The sequence below is a fragment of the Macaca mulatta genome, chromosome X (genome assembly GCF_049350105.2).
Source record: "Macaca mulatta isolate MMU2019108-1 chromosome X, T2T-MMU8v2.0, whole genome shotgun sequence".
NCBI lineage: Eukaryota > Metazoa > Chordata > Mammalia > Primates > Cercopithecidae > Macaca > Macaca mulatta.
This window is the reverse complement of record NC_133426.1, coordinates 112,700,820-112,721,288: the sequence shown is the minus strand read 5'-3', so window position 1 is coordinate 112,721,288 and position 20,469 is coordinate 112,700,820. Positions and strand designations below refer to the sequence as shown.

At 35.5% G+C, this 20,469-nt stretch overlaps 1 protein-coding gene across 3 annotated transcripts in view; it reads right to left on the bottom strand.

Annotated features, from left to right (window-relative positions):
* Positions 1–20,469, bottom strand: part of NRK (Nik related kinase) — a 141,376-nt gene that overhangs the window by 57,809 nt on the left and 63,098 nt on the right. For all 3 annotated transcript variants that reach the window (XM_077988118.1, XM_015127947.3, XM_015127948.3), the window contains exons 3-8: positions 19,571–19,627; positions 18,045–18,116; positions 11,555–11,680; positions 6,048–6,158; positions 4,479–4,569; positions 1,306–1,436 (exon numbers count right to left, since the gene is read on the bottom strand). In XM_077988118.1, coding sequence (XP_077844244.1) covers positions 1,306–1,436; positions 4,479–4,569; positions 6,048–6,158; positions 11,555–11,680; positions 18,045–18,116; positions 19,571–19,627 — 588 coding nt within the window. The remainder of the gene's footprint in view (positions 1–1,305; positions 1,437–4,478; positions 4,570–6,047; positions 6,159–11,554; positions 11,681–18,044; positions 18,117–19,570; positions 19,628–20,469) is intronic.

The window sequence follows — 20,469 nt, the reverse complement described above, 5'->3', positions numbered from 1 at the left end:
CTGGCCAAATGACTCCTAAACAGGTTTTCTGAATTCTTTTTTTTTTTTTTCCTTGAGACAGAGTCTCACTCTGTCACCCAGGCTGGAGTGCAGTGGCGCAATCTCGGCTCACTGCAACCTCTGCCTCCTGGGTTCAAGCGATTCTCCTGCCTCAGCCTCCAGTAGCTGGGATTACAGGTGCCTGCCACCACACCTGGCTAATTTTTTTGTATTTTTAGTAGAGACAGGGTTTCGCCATATTGGTCAGGTTGGTCTCGAACTCCTGACCTCAGGTGATCTGCGGCCTTGGAGGTTAGCTGGATTTTTAGAACCCTAGTTTATAGATTTCTTAGCTTCAGTTGTGATAGTCTATGCTTAAGATTTCTTTCAGTTACATGGTGCTAAAAACTAAAAATAAATAATGAATACAGGTGAAAGTCCTTGGAAGACTGCAAAAAGTATGCAAATATAAAGCATTATTTTTATAAAAAGCCACTTGAAGAACATGCTTCCATAATCTTCATAGCTCCTAACAGCACTGAACATAATAGACTCTCAGTAAATAATTATTTTGCAGATCATGTAGAGGGCACTTAAGGAAAGGGAAAAGAGATGAATCTTAATCAACTTCAAGTATTGAGTCCTAGGTTCCACTCAGGGAGACCACAGTGAATTGTTTGGATGACTTACGTGGAGAGTGAGTGAGGTTTTTCCAGTCTATAGCAAATGGAGAATTTTCTTTCCACATCAACCTTTTGAAATGTGTACATGGATATACGTATATTGTTCAAATTGCAGTTTCAGTGGAAATTTTAATAAATAGCATGAATTGTTACTTAGTTTGTCTATTCCACTGATTTTCTGTGGTTTTGGAGGTGAAATATGCCAAGGATTTTCTCCATTACTCTGAGTAGTCAAATTATTTTTTGTCTTTTCTGGAGCTAAGTTACTGTGGAGGTTAATAATTGGCTTTACATTTATTCATTTTTAAGTTTACAATGCCCTTTGTCCCTGGAAGTTAAATTTTTATATGCATATAAATCCACATTATATAATATTTTTACCAATAAGTGACAAGCAACATAAACTACACATTCTGCCTCAAATTCAGGTAACTCTCAGTGGTATACTTTGTCCACATTCTTAGAAAATATTATTTTATGAATATAATCAAACCACTTACTGAAATAAAGGCTTGTATTTCCTACTAGCATTTAACGTAAAAGGAGGAGCTGCTTGCTTTTTATTTTTTGTTTTATCATTAAAAATAAATGTTAATCAAAAATCCCTTCCAAATTGTAATTTCCACTGAATTCTCCCACTCACTCTGTAATCATAGGAGCGTCTTGGGTCCTCATCACAGTCAATCACCTCAGGTGCCATCCAGTATGGTGTCCCAATGAAGCTATTCCTCCTTCCATTAGTTCTGCTCACCTGGGCACTCACTCCAAAATCAACTGCCAAAAATCATTATATGTCAAAATAACCAATCAGGAAGAAAAAGTTTAATAAGTTATTGCTTTAACTTGGAAAGCTGATACAAAAGCCACAATGAATAACAGATTTTCATTCCAGCCTAGCAAACTTTACCATGAAGTCTACTCCAGGAATATTGGAGAATAAGCTTTTGCTGCTATTTATTTTGGAATGAGACTCAGCAGTGCTGTTATAAATCTACAGTAGGTTTGGCTGAATGTTTACCATGAATATTAAAAATAATGTTCTGTCAGGACACTCTGAACCTCCAAAATGATAACATATGTAGTGTTTGGACCTGGAACCAAGCTGAAGGAAGACCAGAACCATAAGTAAGATCAAAGAAATCTAAAACCTATTAGCACTTTATCAGGAAGCCTCACATATCATATGAGAAGGCTCTATCACACTGATAAAGAAAAATGAGTTTTCTGCTAGAATTTAGTTTAAATTCCTACATAGATCTTTTGAATCAGATGCAGGTATTTACTGTGGTATCTATATCTCAGCTTAGATTATAAAATTTCAGTCTTCATCTGTGGGATACATTATAAGAAAATATTTGGTATGGTATCCTCAGAAACAGAAAAAAAGGCTAAAGTAGGCTGGGGTTATTTATTCCAGAAAAAATAAAACACGGATAAAAAATGAAGTAGATTTTCTAATTTAGAATGGTTTCCAGGAATCCAGAGGATGGCGAACAAAACTGACTGAAAAGAAGCTTCAGGAATTTAGGGGAAGAGAAGAAAAAGGAAAAAGAAAAACCTAAGCGTTTAAGGCAGTTTTAAAGGATCTAACAAGAACGACAACAACAAAAAAAAGTCCACAATATTTGTGAAGATCACCATTGGGTGTTGTACCATGTTTTTATCTAGATTTTTTAAAGAAACAGGTTTAATAATAGCCCAGCATTCTCACTATCCCTGTGAACTGGTATTAGGGGCCAAGAATTACCTAGGAAGGCCATAAGTTGGTATAAGGCATATATCCAGAGGAGAAAATGAAAGGAGAAAAGACTAGAAGACTGATTAATAGAAGAAAAGAAAAAAGAGCAAGAGAAAGAGAAATGAAAGCCAAGACGAGACGAAACCTCAACAACGGCATAATTTAAAGTTTTCTTTCATGACCTTACAGGCTGGAATATGAAGATTATTGAGCAATTGCAACTGCAATAGAATCATTTTTCCATCTCTTTTCCTTCTATCACTTCCTTTGGCTGTCATTAGGTTTGCTTTCTGCAACTTTCTTCTTATACTACGTTGTTTAAAAACAACTATAATCTTAAAAATTTAAAACAAATTGTACAAGAATTAAGTGTAAAAGGTGTGTGATTAAATTTTATGTGTTACTTAAAAATAGTGATAATCTGAGAAATCTAGAACAAATTGTACACAGACTACATGTAAAGTAAATCTGATTAAACTCTAATCCAGCAGTAGAAGGTCTCTCCTCCAGAGGAAAGTACATGAACTTTAGTGCATGGACATTGTGACAGATATTTCAGTGGCTTTTCATTTACGTACAATTTCTCTTTTGTGTTGTAAATGTTTGCGTTGGCCAGCAACTTGACACAAGTATATGAGAGTGTTGCTCTATATGTGAACACAGTGTTTAGCCTTGTGATGAACTATCTATTCTGAGTATTTAAATGTGAAATATGTATGCCTTTCATGTATTTTTTACATTTTTATTATTTCTTCATTTCTTGTTTAGAGACAAAGTATCCCTCTGCTGCCCAGGCTAGAGTACAGTGGCACAATCATAGTTTAATGCAACCTCAACATCCTAGGCTCAAGTGATCCTCCTGCCTCAGTCTCTCGAGTAGCTGGGACCACAGGTGCGCACCACCATGCCCAGCTAATTAAACCTTTTTTTTTTTTTTTTTTTTTTTTTTGTAGAGGTAAGGTCTTGCTATGTTGCCCAGACTGCTCTTGAACTCCTGGTCTCAAGTGATCCTCATGCCTCAATCTCCTAAAATGATGGGATTACAAGTGTGAGCTACTGCACCTGGCCTCTCCTTGTGATTTTAAAATTGTGTTTCTAGCTTTATAGCTTTTAGACAGACGCAAAATAAATAATACACTGTCTTGAAACTATTTTCACTTATTCCAAGAGTAAACAATTACTACCTCATGCTTCTTCCAATGTTCCTAATGAATGAACAAAATCTCTACTATTGTTCTATCTGTTTAGCAAGAAAATGGGAAACATCTTAAGGTCATGTTCAGACACATGTTTACAAACTGTTGAAAAATAATGCAAGTGAGTTATTTTCTATATCAATGGGGTTATCTGCCACTACAATGTACTGACATAATTTTTATGGCATTATTCTAATAACTACTGACATTTATTTTACACATTAAAGGGTACAATATATTGTTCCTTATGTGCTTAAGGACAAGAAAATGAGAAAATATGTGTGGTTATTTTCAAATAAATTATATAACTCTGAACTCTGGCATAGAAAGCTAGGTACTTCCAGTCTTTTGATTTATAATTCTGAACTTGACTTGCATATTATTGGAGCATCAATTCTGATCAATATCATTTCTTTACATATCTGAAAAAATCCAAATAAGCAATTCATCCTTACATAATTTAAAAGTTCTTTGATATTCTTGAGAAAATACGAGTCTGTCATGTAAAACAATTTTTTTTTAAATCCTTGCCCATGGCATCAAAATTTGTACATGGTAAATACTCAATTCAATTGTTGAAATAAATATAATAGCTCTTTCTAATAGAGGGTAAAGCGATGACCAAAAAGTAAATCCCCATTACAATTCAAAAGTTGTTTTATCCACATGATTTCAAAGAAGCAGGTAGGTGCATCTTCTTTCTTTTGCCCCGCCTCCTCTCCCAAACAAATTTTCAAATTTTGACTGGTTTTGCAGGCAGGGAAAATCCAGTTCAAATAAGTAGAGGATATTGACAGGGACATGATAGAAAACATAGTTATCTTAAAGGAGCTTTCTCCATTAAGATGCTTTGGACTTAAAATACTATAAGAATAAACTTACCCAGTTTTACTTCAGCATTATGAGTCAGCAGCACATTCTGACCTTTGATGTCCCGGTGAATTACTCGGTGTGCGTGAAGGTGAGCTAAGCCCTGTATATATTTTTTAAAAAGCCACATCAGTATATATATATTTCTTTCTTTCTTTCTGGTACAGTTCTTAGTATTTTTGGAAAAACTTTTGATAAGAGAAACAGCTTAATTTTGATGTTTCAGACACAATTCTTTCTTTAGGCTGGAATCACTACAACCCGTTCCCAGAAATATGACTTTTGGCTATAAGGAAAGGAAAATAAATCAAGACACCCATGAGAAAAAAGAGTACCCAAAGTAATGTTTGTATACATTGGGCCACTTCACCTTCCTTTCTAGCCTCCGTATTTCCAACTAACCATAAGAGTAAAGACCTGGACATCTTGAATATCATAGCTCAGCCATTGTTTTGCTCTATTTCTTATCCAACCATTTGTTTAGTCCAAAATATTTTCTAGTCAGCCTTGTAGACTGAGAATTTAGGGGAATGTGGAAATTCATTTTACAGCATTTGTAATCTGTGTTGGCTTCACACTTTGGCTCTAGCCCATTCACCACTAAAATTTACCCGTGACCTGGCTAACCCATCACGTGGTATGCAATGTTAAGCTGTAGTGAGATTGCCTCAGACACTAACTGGAGATTCATAATAAAGTAACAATAAAACTGCTAACATTTATTGAGCCCTTATTCTTTGCCAAGGATTATACTAAGTGCTTTACATGGACTAAATTACTAATTCCTCTCAGAAACCCTTTGAGAAAGGTGTTAATATCACCCTTATAATATAGATGAGGAAAATGAACCTTGGAAAAAATAAGTAACTGATTCCAAGTGATAAAATTTATCCATAGTAAACTAAATGTAAACTCAGTCCAGAGTTTGAACTCTCAACCATTTACACTGTCATCACAAGTGAATCCAACCAAAATGACAGGTAGGACATTCTAACACTGTATGAGTAGTACTGTTCAATTCTGTTAATATCCTTCTTGGATGACCCTAAGAACTTAAGCCACAAAAGATGGGATTTGGTAGATCAAGAAGATTGTTGCTCTCATCCAATTGGGTGTGGAAAATAAATAAATTTAAAATGGGGGCAGTAATCAAAGAAAATGTTTGTCTGCCAAAAGGCTACAGATGATTTGAGGCCATTCCATAAAATACTGACTTCTTCTGACTCACCTTCATCTTAATCTATGATGCTTGTGCTATGTTTTTGTTTAAAGAACTGTAAAATAATAACAACATAATAAATAATCCAAGTGGTCATTTCCATGATCCACTGAACACAGTAATCTTAATCTGACAGTAGTATTAAAGGCCATGATTTCAAAGAAGCTCGTTACCTAGCTTATTTAAAGGCGTCAGCTGCAAATCGGCTTTCTCAAAAGCTTTTTGGCCTTTTCAGATATCCTGATGTACAGGTTATGTTTAGAATACCTAAACTATCTGATATGAGCAGGTATAAGGTGCATTGTATATATTACTCCCAGGTTCTTAAAAGATCAGAAGAGAATAACTATATGAAGATTCACCTGAAGGATTTCTCGGCAGATATAAGCAATCCAATCTTCTTTTAAACTCTGATTTCTGGTCATTCTCACTACATCAGTGACCGAACCTGCTGCACATAACTCCATCACCATCTGCAGGAAAGCCAGCAAAGTATAAAAAATTAGTGTTCAATTTTCTGAAACTATCTGGAGAGTTTTAGTCCATATGGTTTGTATCTATATGTAATGTTTAGAGATTAAGGCACTGCAAGTACTGCTTCAATTGTCTGGTGGAAGACTCCAAAGGCTAGCGAAATTAGAGAGAGTTGGATTAAAACCAAAGATTTGTGGAGGGAGAGAAGCCAGGTATTTCACCAGAGATATTTAACTGGGAGTTGGGGTTTGAGCTATGTCTTGAAGGATAGGTGGTGTTTGGATATGCTCAAAAGGAAGAACATTCAGTTTATGAAAAACTAAATAAACACATGCTTTTAGAAAGAAGTTTATGCAAGGAACAAACCTAAGTGATCAGTGGAATGGGAAGGAAAGGATGGTCAAGGAAACAGTTTAATTGGGGGTGATGAAGCAAAATATGGAGGGTCTCAAAAGAGTTTACATTTCAACATTAAGGCTAGGTTTGGTTTTTGTTGTTTTGTTTTTATTTTCAAATTCCAAACTATTTTCCCCAAGATACTGGCAAGCTACAACTCCAAGGGAGAATTTGTCGATTGCATTCCTGTGGGATAATTTCATCCAAATGGGATTACTACTAAGGAAAACCTATTTTAAAACTGGTATCTTTGATAATATTTCATTCAGATTTTATTGTATTAATAAACTCAGTTTCTCAGAAAGTTTATTTTTGACACAAATAAATTGAGGGCCCAACTAGTAAATTTTCTTCCAGGTAATATGAGTTAACTAGAGGAAAGAGCGATGTACAAGAGCATGTAACTATTATAATTATCCTAGCAATATTTTCTTTGAGAACAGGTTTACGTATTACTGCCCACGTCAAAAACACTTTATCAAAAGAGCAAAATATGTCTTTTTTTAAACTTCATGCAAATTAATTATCACCATAGATGAATGGAAGCAAAAGGATAAACTCAAAATCATGACTATCCAAAAAGTCTACCTTACTTCCTGTGGAATATTAAGATCTTCTTTTCAGAAAACTACTCCTCTAATTTACAGTTATTCACCATTGATATTATTGCATGTCTTTCAACTAAGTACACTTTCACCAAAAAGAAGAGGCAGCCAAACAAAATGAAAACAGATAAGCCACAAAAAGTTGATTTTCATGTGGAGAATTAAGCATTGACTATATTGAATGGGCACAACATGTACACTGTGGTAACTCCTCATTTGGAAACATGACAAACCAGAATTAAAGCCATTCAACTAACATAAACCCTGGAAGATCTTGCTTATGTGAGTCAGAAGAGTTCAACTATACAAGGAATGTAAGACATTCTCAGTAATTCTCCTAACTTTGTAAGCATGGGGTCTGGTACATACACTTCTTCATTAATGGTCATTATTAAGCTACTTACTTACTTCCTATTTGTTTTTCTGATTCATATAGGCAAAAATTTGTGAAGTGTCCCATGAAAATTCTTATCTTCACAAATAATTTATACATTAAATGTTTATTCATCCTTCAGATCTCAGTTCAAGCTTTTATTCCTCAAGGAAGATTTTCTCATTTCCCAGCTTAATTAAAGTTTGCTATTCACCCACAGACAGCCATGATATTTCTCTTCTGACCAATTATACATTTATGCGTGAGATTATTTGATTGACGCTGGTCTTTGCAAATACATTGTAAGCACCAATGGGTCAGAAGCATGTCTATTCAGCTTACCGTTTTATTCTCAGCATCTAGCACAATATCTGACAGATAGTATTCAATTGATACATGTTGAATGCCTGAATGAATTGAGTACTAATACATATCCAATAAGGAGACTGCAAAATTTCTCACATTCTGCTATACTATCAAGAGGAAAAAAACTTGTAAGTGAAAATATATAAAAAAGACAAATAGTGTATGCCAAAAAAATTCCTCAGTAACTAAACTATACAGCCATATTTACTAAAATCTCGACTGGAATTATCAGAGAATAGAGGATGCATCTTAACTGGACATTTGAGAGAAAACAGGGTTAAGCTGAAGGTCTATAAATTTGGTGGTTCTCAAAGTGTGGTGATCAGTCCAGCAGTAGCAACAGCATCACATACGAACTTATTAGGAAAGACAATTTATTGGACCTACACCCCCAAATCTACTGAACCAGAAATTCTGTGAGTGATGCCCAGCAATCTGTGTTTTATCAGGCTCTCTGGGAGATTCTGATGCCTGCCAAATTTAGAGAACCACTGTTTCAATTCCACCCCTTGTTGAAAACCTTTCTATAACGTCCACTGTCCTATTCTCTGAAGTCCATTATTTATAATGTAATAGAATATTTTATTGTCACTTGAAGATACTGAAAAGTTTTAGTCATTATTTTGAAAAAATACTACTAACTTGGACATGGAATGGAAATGTAGCAAGTATAGAGATTCAAGTATATACTAACCCTACCTTATATTCTATATATTCCATTTTTAATAAAGACATCCTTGACCAAAACTGATTTTCTTGTGATTTAACTATTTTTACCATAGTGGAAGGCAGCAAAAATTCTGGTAACTTAGGTAGCATAGGTTACACTTAGCCTCTACAATTTATATCTTACTGATCTAGAATTTGTGTTACTCCAGGCATAATGACTAAGAAAAGGATAGGTCAACTTACCATTTGGAAAAGAGGTTCTTAAGAGTTATGTTTATCCGTAAGTGCATATACTTTGCAAAAACTTAAAATGCACCCATATGCTCACGTCAAGTGCTAATTAGAATTTATCCTTATCCAGTCATTATTTATTAGTTCATTGGGTAATTTCTGTAATAGCAACCATAGTAATCACATAAAATATTTGAAAATGTTTATGTTTAATATTTCCGCTATTCATTTGAGTCCTCCCCCATTCCACCAGTAATCCCCTTGTCAGGCACTTAAGTTATTTTCCCATATTTTATCGCTCCCATCTCCAGGAATCAGAGTATCTTTTGCCACATGATATGGTTTGGCTGTTTCTCACCCGAATCTCATCTTGAATTGTAGCTCCCATAATTCCCACATGTCATGGGAGGGACCTGGTGGGAGGTAATTGAATCATGGGGGCAGGTTTTTCCCATGCTGCTCTGGTGATAGTGAATAAGTCTCACGAGATCTGAGATTAATGGTTTTATAAAGGGGAATGCCCTTGCACAGGCTGTCTTGCCTGCCACTGTGCAAGACATGACTTTGCTCCTCCTTTGCTTTCCACCATGATTGTGAGCCCTCCCTAACCATGTGGAACTGTGTCAATTAAACCTCTTTCCTTTATAAATTACCCAGGCTCTTTATAAATTTCCTTTATAAATTCCCCAGGCTCTTTATGAGCAGCGTGAGAACAGACTAATACAGTAAATTGGCGTCAGTAGAGTGGGGCACTGCTGTAAAGATACCTGAAAATGTGGACGCAACTTTGGAACTGGGTAACAGGCAAAGGTTGAAATAGTTTGGAGGACTCAGAAGAAGACAGGAAGATGTGGGAAAGTTTGGAACTTCCTAGAAACTTGTTGAATGACTTTGATCAAAGTGTCGATAATGATATGGACAATATGGTCCAGGCTGAGATGGTCTCAGATGGAGATGAGAAATTTGTCGGGAATTGGAGCAAAGGTGACTTTTGTTATGTTTAAGCAAAGAGATTGGCAGCATTTTGCCCCTTCCCTAGAGATATGTGGAATTGTGAACTTGAGGGAGATAATTTAGGGTATCTTTTGGAAGAAATCTCTAAGTGGCAAAGGGTTCAACAGGAAGTAGAGCATAAAAATTTGGAAAATTTGCAGCCTGATTATGCAATAGAAAAGAAAAACCCATTTTCTGAGGAGAAATTCAAGCCGAATGCAGAAATTTGCAAAAGTAACAAGGAACGAAACGTTAATCACCAAGACAATGGGGAAATGTCTCTAGAGCACGTCAGAGATCTTCACAGCAGCCCCTGCCATCACAGGCCCAGAGGCCTAGGAGGAAAAATAAATGGTTTTATGGGCCAGGCCCAGGGTCCTCTTGCTGTGTGCAGCCTAGGGACTTGGTGTCCTGTGTCCCAGCCACTCCAGCTATGGCTAAAAGGGGCCAATGTACAGCTCGGGCTGTTGTTTCAGAGAGTGCAAGCCCAAAGCCTTGGCAGTTTCCACATGGTGTTGAGCCTGCGGATGCACAGAAATCAAGACTTGAGGTTTGGGAGCCTCTGCCTAGATTTCAGAAGATGTATGGAAACTCTTGAATGTCCAGGCAGAAGTTTGCTGCAGTGGCCGGGTCCTCGTGAAGAACCTCTGCTAGGGCAGTGCAGAAGGGAAATGTGGGGTTGAAGCCCCCACACAGAGTCACCACTGGGGCACTGCCTGGTGGAGCTGTCAGAAGAGGGCCACTGTCCTCCAGAACCCTGAAAGGTAGATCCACCAACAGCTTGCACCATGTGCCTGGAAAAGCCACAGATACTCAATGTCAACCTGTGAAAGCAGCCAGGAGGGAGGATGTACCCTGCAAAACCACAGAGGCGGAGCTGCCCAAGACCATAGGAATCCACCTCTTGCATCTGTGTGACCTGGATGTGAGATATGGAGTCAAAGGAGATCATTTTGGAGCTTTAAGATTTGACTGCTCTGCTGGATTTTGGATGTGCATTGGGTTTGTAGCCCCTGCGTTTTGGCCAATTTCTCCCATTTGGAGCAGGCATATTTACCCAATGCCTATACCCCCATTGTATCTACGGTAACTAACTTGATTTTGATTTTACACGCTTGTAGATGGAAGGGACTTGCCTTGTCTCAGATGAGAATTTGGACTGTAGATTTTTGAGTTAATGCTGAAATGAATTAAGACTTTGGGGAACTGTTGGGAAGGCATGATTGGTTCTGAAAACTGAGGAGATGAGATTTGGGAGGCCAGTGATGAAATGATATGGTTCGGCTCTGTGTCCACACCCAAATACCTTGAATTGTAGCTCCCATAATTCCCATATATCGTGGGAGGTAACTGAATCATGGGGGCATGCTGTTCTCATGACAGTGAATAAGTTCATGAGATCTGATGGCTTTATAATGGGGAATTTCCCTGAACAAGGTCTCTTGCCTGCCACCATGCAAGATGTGACTGCTCCTCCTTTGCCTTCTGCCATGATTGTGAGGTCTCCTCAGCCATGTGGATGAGTCAATGAAATCTCTTTCCTTTATAAATTACCCAGTCTTGGGTATGTCTAATGGCAGAAACCATGATTACTTTTGCACCAATCTAATAGCATTGTGAGAACAGATTAATACACCATACTACTTTAACAGTTGTGTGCTAAGTTTTCCTGTAGATGCACAAAAGTGACAACTCATAAAAACATACATCCTTGGGTAAAACTTATTCTTATAGAATAAGAACAGCGTAATTAAAAACATACCCAAAGTTGGTGCCTCTGACCAGGGGGACTCAGCTTGAAAAATGCACCATAGAAGGACACAATGTTTTTGTGGAAAGAGTACTTCCTCAGAAGGTTGAGTTCAGTCCTGAGATCCTCTTCTTCATCCTATGGAATAAGAATAGACAGCAAAGCTCCTAAGCTGTGCAATCAATGACTGTGGGTCCCCAAAGTACAGTAGATCAATGAGGGAGAATCCTACGGCAACCAATTATATCCAACAGCAATTTATAATAAAATCTCAACTAAAATGGTCAGTGAATGAAGATTTCTGGTTAACTTGGAATCTGGGGGAATAAAAAGGGTAAACTGAAGATCTTTTAGTTCAGTGGTTCTCAAGATGTGGTCCCAGGACCAGCAGCACCAGCTACTGTATAAAATTTTCACTGAATGGAGTCGTTATATTTTTGTTTCTTTTGCAACAGTTTTATTGAGATATAATTCACATACTATAAAATTCACCCATTTGAAGTGCAAAATGCAATCGTTTTTAGTATATTTATAGAGTTGTGCAATCATCACCACAATCAATTTTAGAACATTTTTATCACTCCAAAAGGAAATCCCATGTCCTTCAGTTATCATCCCCCAGTTCAGCCACACACACACACACACACACACACACAAACTCTAAGCAATCACTAATTTACTTTATGTCTAAATAGATTTATCAATTCTGGACATTTTATATAAATGAAGTAATATAACATGGTCTTTTGTGACTAGCTCTTTTCAAAATTCATCCATATTGTGGCATGTAACAATATTTCATTGCTTTTGGTTTACCATTCATCAACTGAGGGATGTTTGGGCTATTTCTACCATTTAGCTATTATGAATAATTCTTCTATGAACAGTCATGTCAAGTAACTCTATGTTTAATGTTTTGATGAAATGACAGATTGTCTCCCACATTGGCTTTACCATTTTGCATTACCAAGAGCAATGTATGAAGGGGTTCCACTTTCTCTATACTATCACCAACACTTGTTATTTTCTGTTTTATTATTATAACTATTCTAGTGGATATGAAGTGGTGTCTCATTGTGGTTTTAATTTGCAATTCACTGATGACTAATGATGTTGAGCATATTTTCCTGCACCTATTGCCCATTGTATATGTTCTTTGAGAAATGTCTAACACAAAATTCTTTGTCCTTTTAAAAACTGGGTTGTCATTTTATTAGTGAATTGTAAGAGCTCTTCATATATTCTAGATACAAGTGCCTTATCAGATAAACAACTTGTGAATATTTTCTCTCATACTGTGGATTGTTTTCTCACTGTCTTGATAGTGACCTTTGAAGTACAAAAGTTTTTATTATAATGAAGCACGATTTATAAATTTGTTGTTGTTTTGCTTGTACTTTTGGTGTCATATATAAGCAACCACTGTCAAATCACAGGTCACAAAGCTTTATTATTGTTTTCTTCTAAGCATTTTATAGTTTTAGCTCTTATACTTAGGTTTCTGATCCATTTTGAGTTAATTTTTATATAAAGTAAAAGTCCAACCTCATTATTTTGCATGTGGATGGACAGTACCATACTATCTTGATTATTTGGTAATCCTTTACATTTTAAAGGTATTAGTTTGTTCTGTGCTGACCTTTTAAAAAATTTTATTATTTTTTCACACTTTATTTATTTATTTTTATGTTTAAAAGCTATGTTTAAGATAATTTATTTTTATTAATCACAACAATGGTACATGTATACCAAATATAGATAAATATACTAATAAAATATGTAAGGGGTCTACTCTCACTGAACATTTTCCCCAAGCAATATTAACAGTTTAGTGTATATTCTTTCAGACATTTGTATATGCTAATACAGTAACTAGAGCTTTGAAAGATAGAGATAAATGCATAATGATATGATCAACACATACACACACATACACGCACACATATATATGTGGCATTTAAAAAATCCAAATACGCTCTTATTATTTTTAATATTCTGCAACTTTCATGTTTTAATCAGTATATAAAGCACATCTTTCCAAATCAATAAACAAATGCATGTCCTTGTTATGGCTGCACAAGATTGCACAGAAAGGACATATGGGTCTGGCACTCAGGGGACAAGTCAGGTCTAGAAGTATTGTTTTTGAGAATCGTCTATATAGTGATAATTGGAGCCATCTGGTTAGATGAGATCACTGAGGTACAATACATAGCTTCAAGACAGCTCTAGCAGAAGACAGTGTGATGTCAGTCAGAAAAGAACACCTACCCTGGGCATTAGGACACTGAGGTTTAGCACTGATAGCCCAGAGTAGGAAATTCACTTAATCTTCCTAAAGTTCAATTTATTTTAAAAGAATGATGGAAGATAGCAGCCATTACCTATCTTCATGGAATGTTAGTGGGACCAAATGGGATAATATAGATAAAGTTCTTTGAAATCTTTAGAAAAAAATTCTATAAATGCAATATATTATCACAAAATATCATTGTTACTCGACTTCTTTGAATTACTCTGAGCTCTGTCAGAACTATATACTTTCCTCCACTGTTTACCCTAATCTACAAACATCAGCCTCCTTCATTCTCAGCATATTAATTATAGTGGAGTGAAATGGAAAGCAATTTTCTCTAAGTTTCAGTGATGTCTGCTTGTACCATGATAACCAAGTGGTTTTGATATTCCTTCTGTAACTCTTATTTCTCAGCCAATCTAGAAAAAGCTCTTTGTTTCTTAATAATTTGAAAATAATTACACTTTTGTGTATACAGATGCAATACACTTGAGAAAAATAACTTAAAATGTTAACTTACAAAAAGGCAACTTAAATTGTTAAAAATTTCAATGAAAATATAATTGGCTTGTGCATTTAGGTGTTATGATCCTAACTTAAAGGAAATTACACATCAGGAAAATAAGATTCACATACGTGAATGACGCAACCAATGTTGAATATAAAATAGTGCATAAAAAGTTGAAGGTGAGGTGAGATGACTCAGAAAGTGATTCTGCACTTGAAAAATGGATTCCTCACTGGCCTCCTTTGAATTCATAGTAGCTCTAAATTTTATTTGATTGTAAATTAAAAAGCTCTCCTATTTCATCTATAATAGTTCAATTTATAAAAATTATTAAGAAATATTCTTATTGTCAAAAGTGAAATATATTTGTAGAGTGTAAAGAAAAGAAGACTTTTGACCTGGTGTGGTGGCTCACACCTGTAATTCCAGCACTTTGGGAGGCTGAGGCAGGTGGATCCCTTGAGGTCAGGAGTTTGAGACCAGCCTGGCCAATGTGGTGAAACTCCATCTCTACTAAAAATACAAAAATCGGCCAAGCATGATGGTAGATGCCTATAATCCCAGCCACTCAGGAGGCTGAGGCAGGAGAACCACGTGAACCCAAGAGGCCAAGATTGTGCCACTGCACACTAGCCTGGGCAACAGAGTGAGACTTTGTCTCAAAACAACACAAACAAACAAACAAAAAACAAAAAACTTTTGAATTAAAGATTTCCTGTTCTGAAATCCAGTGAAAAAAAGATACCTTTAACTCTTTTGAGCAATGACCTAGGAAAGGGACAATTGACATGGAAAATAATTAAGGAATTAACCACCAATTATCTTTCGTTCTCGCCAGCATTTCCCTCAAACTATCCTGACTTAATGACTTTGAAATACAGAGAAATAAGTCTCTCAGCTGAAATGAATTGGTAGCTAAACATATCTACTCAGTTATTACCTCCCCTCTTAGCTAATTCTCTAAGACCCAGCAGGAAAAATAGGCAACTATTTTCTATATTTAAGTATAATGTGGCTAGGCTTTAAAAATACTTATGACATAAACATAAAGCAGTGCACTAGGCTCTGTAGTGTCTCTAAGTTGATTTAACTTCTACTTATAAATTATCTTTCCTAAATTTATATCTTGTTTAAAAAAAAAAAAAAAAAAAAGCTTGCAATGTCAGAGAAAATGGCTGCCAGTTGCAGAACAATCTTTAGTATTTCCCAAGGATTTCCCACTGGATTTACTTATAAACATTCAACTACTGGAAAATACATCTCTAGACAACTATTTGTCTTATGGGGGAAAGGGGTAGGTCCTAATATGTGCAGCTGAAAATCTCAGTGACAGGTTCCCTCTTTCTGTTTATTTGTGTAATAAAGTCATGACAACTTGTGGTATGAGAATTGCATGAAAGCTCAGGCTAGAGTCTCAGCCCAGCCTTCCAGCAAAGTTCAGTAAATAAGTTCCCTTCAAATTATCTTAACCTGTTTTCTAAAAAGGTAAAAATCCTGTGGCTTTCATTCTTGTCATGTAAGATCCTTAAACTTTCTACTTCCCCTGTGATGTGGCCCTCCTTTGAAATGGTAACAATACCTGACACCACATAAGACTAGCAAACTACAGGGACTAGCTATTCTATCTGTGCATATGCACTCTCAGTTTCAATTAAGTTGCCAAGGTTCTGCTGAGAGGAATATGAACTCATAAGTAGTCCAATAAATAGAAATGAGAGGATAGTAGTAGGTTAAGAATACAAAGAACAAGTGAAAGAGAAGCAGGGGCAAGACTGAATCCTTTCACCCGTTTGGTAGCTTGATGTTAAGGAGATTCCTTTTCTTTCTGAGTTAGAAAGCTTATGTGTCCTGGAAAGAACAAGAGATGTGCTGGGCTCTGGGCAGCTATGTAGTTGCATTTGTGATCTCTTTTTCTATGAGGAACCTGAGGCATGGAGAGGTAAACCACTTTCCCAAGTAGTTTTTGGCTGTTTAGTGGTAGACTTGGGATTCGAACTCATGTTTCTGGACTTACATGTTATTGCTATTTCCATAAACCCCTGGCATCTAAGAGATGTGTGTGCAAGTCACATACTTTTTATCCCAAAGGATTCAAGATGATTTAGAGATGCTAACTGGATGATTAGCTAGCAGTTATTTTTTCTTACTAAAATACATAATCAGATAATTCAAAGTCCCCGACTAGAAAAACCTTTTAAGAGTGGGTTTCCCACATAAATGTAAACTCCCCCAAAACAAATAAATGAAGATCAGATATGTTTGGAAAGCATTAGTGTGTTTGCCACTCTGAATTAACAGGAAGCTGAGCTTGTGAGAAACACATAAGTACATTATATCCATCAGGCCAAGTGGGTAATTTAAACCTCTCACACATCTTCCAGTAATATGATGCTACAGCATTTCCTGGCTTAGGGCCAGTTGATCACAGACTGGCCTGAATACCCTGTGTTTTGTCAAGAAGAGGCAGTTCAAGGATGCCAGAACTTCCTTTGTAATTTCATCCAATTCTAGAATCAAAATCCTTTTCTCTAAGGAAAGTGTGCCAGAGAGGGTTTGGGACAGGTCTTTAAAAAAGTTTTATTAGCACAAATGTTTGATGAAACCAAAATTAATAAAATAATCATATTTCCCATACCTTACCTTTAGCGGCTTCCTAAGCTACAAAAGCATGATACTATCTGTTTTATCTGGTCCTTTGGATATGCTTAGTCTCCAAACATGAGTTACAGACACAACAGGAGCCTAGTACTTAATAGATGAGTCATGAGGTTGTTTAGCAATACCTTTCTAATATAACTAGAAAGTTTCTGAATGTGATTCTGTTAATGAAAAGGGTTATTTTTAATGTGCCTGAGAACATATTTACTAAGTCACAACATGCTAGAAATATTTGAGTCCCATGTATAGCTGACTGCAGGAGAGAAAAGTAGGAAAAAATATATCAATTCATTATATTGACAAGAGCAAAAATTCAACTTTTGGGCCCATACAATATTTTATAGAGCACCGATATCTACTGAAAAAGAGAAATTATCTTTGGTTGGTTTTATTCTGGAGCCAGAGAATTGTTGGTATCAGACAAACTGCTCTGAAGGGAAGTCAAAAAGCTGTACGTAGAAAACATGCTCATATTCTTTCATGTGTTCAAGTATGGTACCAAATGTCTGAAGACTTTGAGGCTGAGTGGTCGGTTTGTTTTCTGCCTGCTATTGCTCTTACAAAAAAGCGGGGCGGGGGGCATTCCTCATTTGGTTCAAACACAATGGTAATGTTTGTTAGAATCATAATGGAGGAAAAGCAATTCAGTCCAGAATGTCATGATAACATGTGAAAAGGACCTTTCCAAGGCCAGTTTTAGGCAAAATTTGCTGTAGATCCCATCACCTCCTTTTTTGTTGCTATTCATCCAGAGGGCTCTATGCTCTGTAAATTTACGTAATTCCTCACTGACAGTCAATGCATTCCTATTCAAGGGACCTTTTCTCCTATCTCCTACTCTCTGATATATGCTAGTGCTTATATATGATGATTTAATCTACGTGAATATATTAAAAGATAAAAATATGTTATCATTTTCAAGCAAGAACACTTTTAGTAGCGGTCTTCTAGAGATAATGACACAATGCAAAGGGATAAGTTAAAAGCTGAAAATGAAAGGAAAGACTACTTGGGTATTAACGAGAACTTTTAGTACTCACGCTGTATCTCCACCCAACAGATTTTTGATATTTATTCACTCTCACTCGCCTTCCTATTTCAGGTAAAGGTGTCTGTAACCAAGAATAAAATGTTATTAGATGTACTGGTACACTCTAAAAATGATTTATGCTTAAGTACTTTAAGTTCCGTTGGCACTCAATGGAAGAGTAAGATAACATTATTCCTCTCTCAGTTTTCACCAATAGTTTTAATTTAAAAAGCCAAATTTTTATGACAAGCAGAAATTTGGCAACAAATTCATGGTAGTAGATTTAACTGCTGTAATAATGGGAAAAATTATAATCTGGTATTAGTAAAGTGCTTTTTCCTCCTTACAAAACCAGTTAATTGACACTAAACATCCATGGGTTGAACACGATTTTTAAATATTTTAAAAGTCAGAGTATCTGAAATGTAGGTTAAATGTATGTCAAGGTATCTTAAGTTAAAACAAGAAAATAAGTGTTTTAGAGAGTCTCACTCAAAAAATAGAAGTTTGATTATTTAGAAGCCATGGATTGTAGGGCAAAATAAATCTACAAAACCTCAAAATCCCTCGAAATTCACATTGGTTTGCAACATTTGACATTTACTGGCAAAAATAAAGCACACAACTTTTTTTTTTTTTTTGAAAATTCAGCTATCATTTCTTTTATTATTATTATTATACTTTAAGTTCTGGGATACATGTGCAGAACATGCAGATGTGTTACATAGGTATACATGTGCCATGGAAGCACACAGTGAGTTGCTGAAACTCACTTTTCCTGCACAAATTGGAAAAAGCACAGTTTACGGCCTTGACAACAGTTCAGTGAATGTATATAGCTTTTCAAACATAAACTTCCCTTTAGGGTATAGTAAAGCAAAATTTTTTTTGACCTTTGCTATGTTTATGATAATATTACCCTAAGAAAGTGTGGTACTCATGTTAAAGAAAAAGAACAGAAATCAGTGCTAGCAAATTCTATGCCAATATGTTATGAACCGTGACATAACTTTATGAATGTTACCAGGAACAGTGCCAATTAAACTGTTTCTTTTGCTCATCTGTCAGAAAATACATGAAAAATGTGCATCTCTGATAAGTCTCTTCCTTCTACCTGTCATTGAGAATCTAATGGCCTCTATTATCAGAGGAAATCATTGGAGAGGGAAAATAACATGATGGAACACAGCAGGATTAACCCAGTATTAGAAGCAATCTTTTCTTTGCTATCCCTGGAAACAAATAATCAACTAGAAACAGAGAGGAGTACAGATGTTTCCTCATTGTTATAGAATACCAAAATATGTGGAACTTCTGCTATGAAAGAAGCATTGTTTTATGTGGATATATAATAAAGCAATAGATGTAATACACTAATGAATAAAAGTAATATTAAATAACTATAATAAATCCAGATGAATGTAATAATTATTATATAAAATCATGATTTAAAAACAAATACAATATTCTCTGAGTTGTTTATCCCAAGAACACAGTCCACTAAGGGAAGATAATACAGGTAAATTATAATATTACCTTACGAGCGTTCATCACTTTAACAGCTGTAAACACACCAGTCTTCTCATGAAGTCCCTGAAATACAGGACAATGACAAACATCAAATGCTGGCTAGGTAATCCAGCTATCAAGAAGCAATCAAAGTAGAGAATATTAAAATTAGTCTCAAATACATTGTATGTTATGAAATATAAAATATATACAGCTGAAATATATAGTATTATATAGAAAACAGAAATATTAAATTATCAACATTTTAAAGAAATCACCACTCCACTCAAAACACTCAAGGAAGGTTATGGAAAAGTTTGGCTGTTTATGTCTGTAGTAACTAGTGGACATAATTGCCTATTTAAAGTTATTGCTTACTTAGTGTCTTTAATCTACGTTTGCATGGCATCAAAGCATTTAATCTAAATGAAAATTTTTATTTAAGTGAAAATTTCCTATTGAAGATGGGGAGTTGTTCCACTAAACATTTTTTCAATTGATTATGTGATACTATGCAGACATCTTTTCATTGGACTCTTCTTCAAACACAAAATATTTATCATGTTAGCAAAAATATTAGCCATATATTATCTCCATAATGATCACTAGTGAGAGTGATTCATAATTAATTCAACAGCCTCTAAACTGTTTCATATGTCCTGAATCATGTGAACCAAAAATATTTATAAAAGGAATAAGTTATAGAAAATTATCTTATTGAAAAGATGATGAGTTATAAGAGCTTAATCTTATCCTAAATGAAAGTATAAGCTACAGATTTGTGATTTTTAAAGGTGAACATATAGGTTTGGAATCAGATCTCCTATTTTGTGGCTGGTACCTTCTAGACATATTCCAAACTGTAGTCATAGTTTGAGTAATAAATAGAATATCTTATCTGATATTTCTCAGCAGAAGGTTTGATT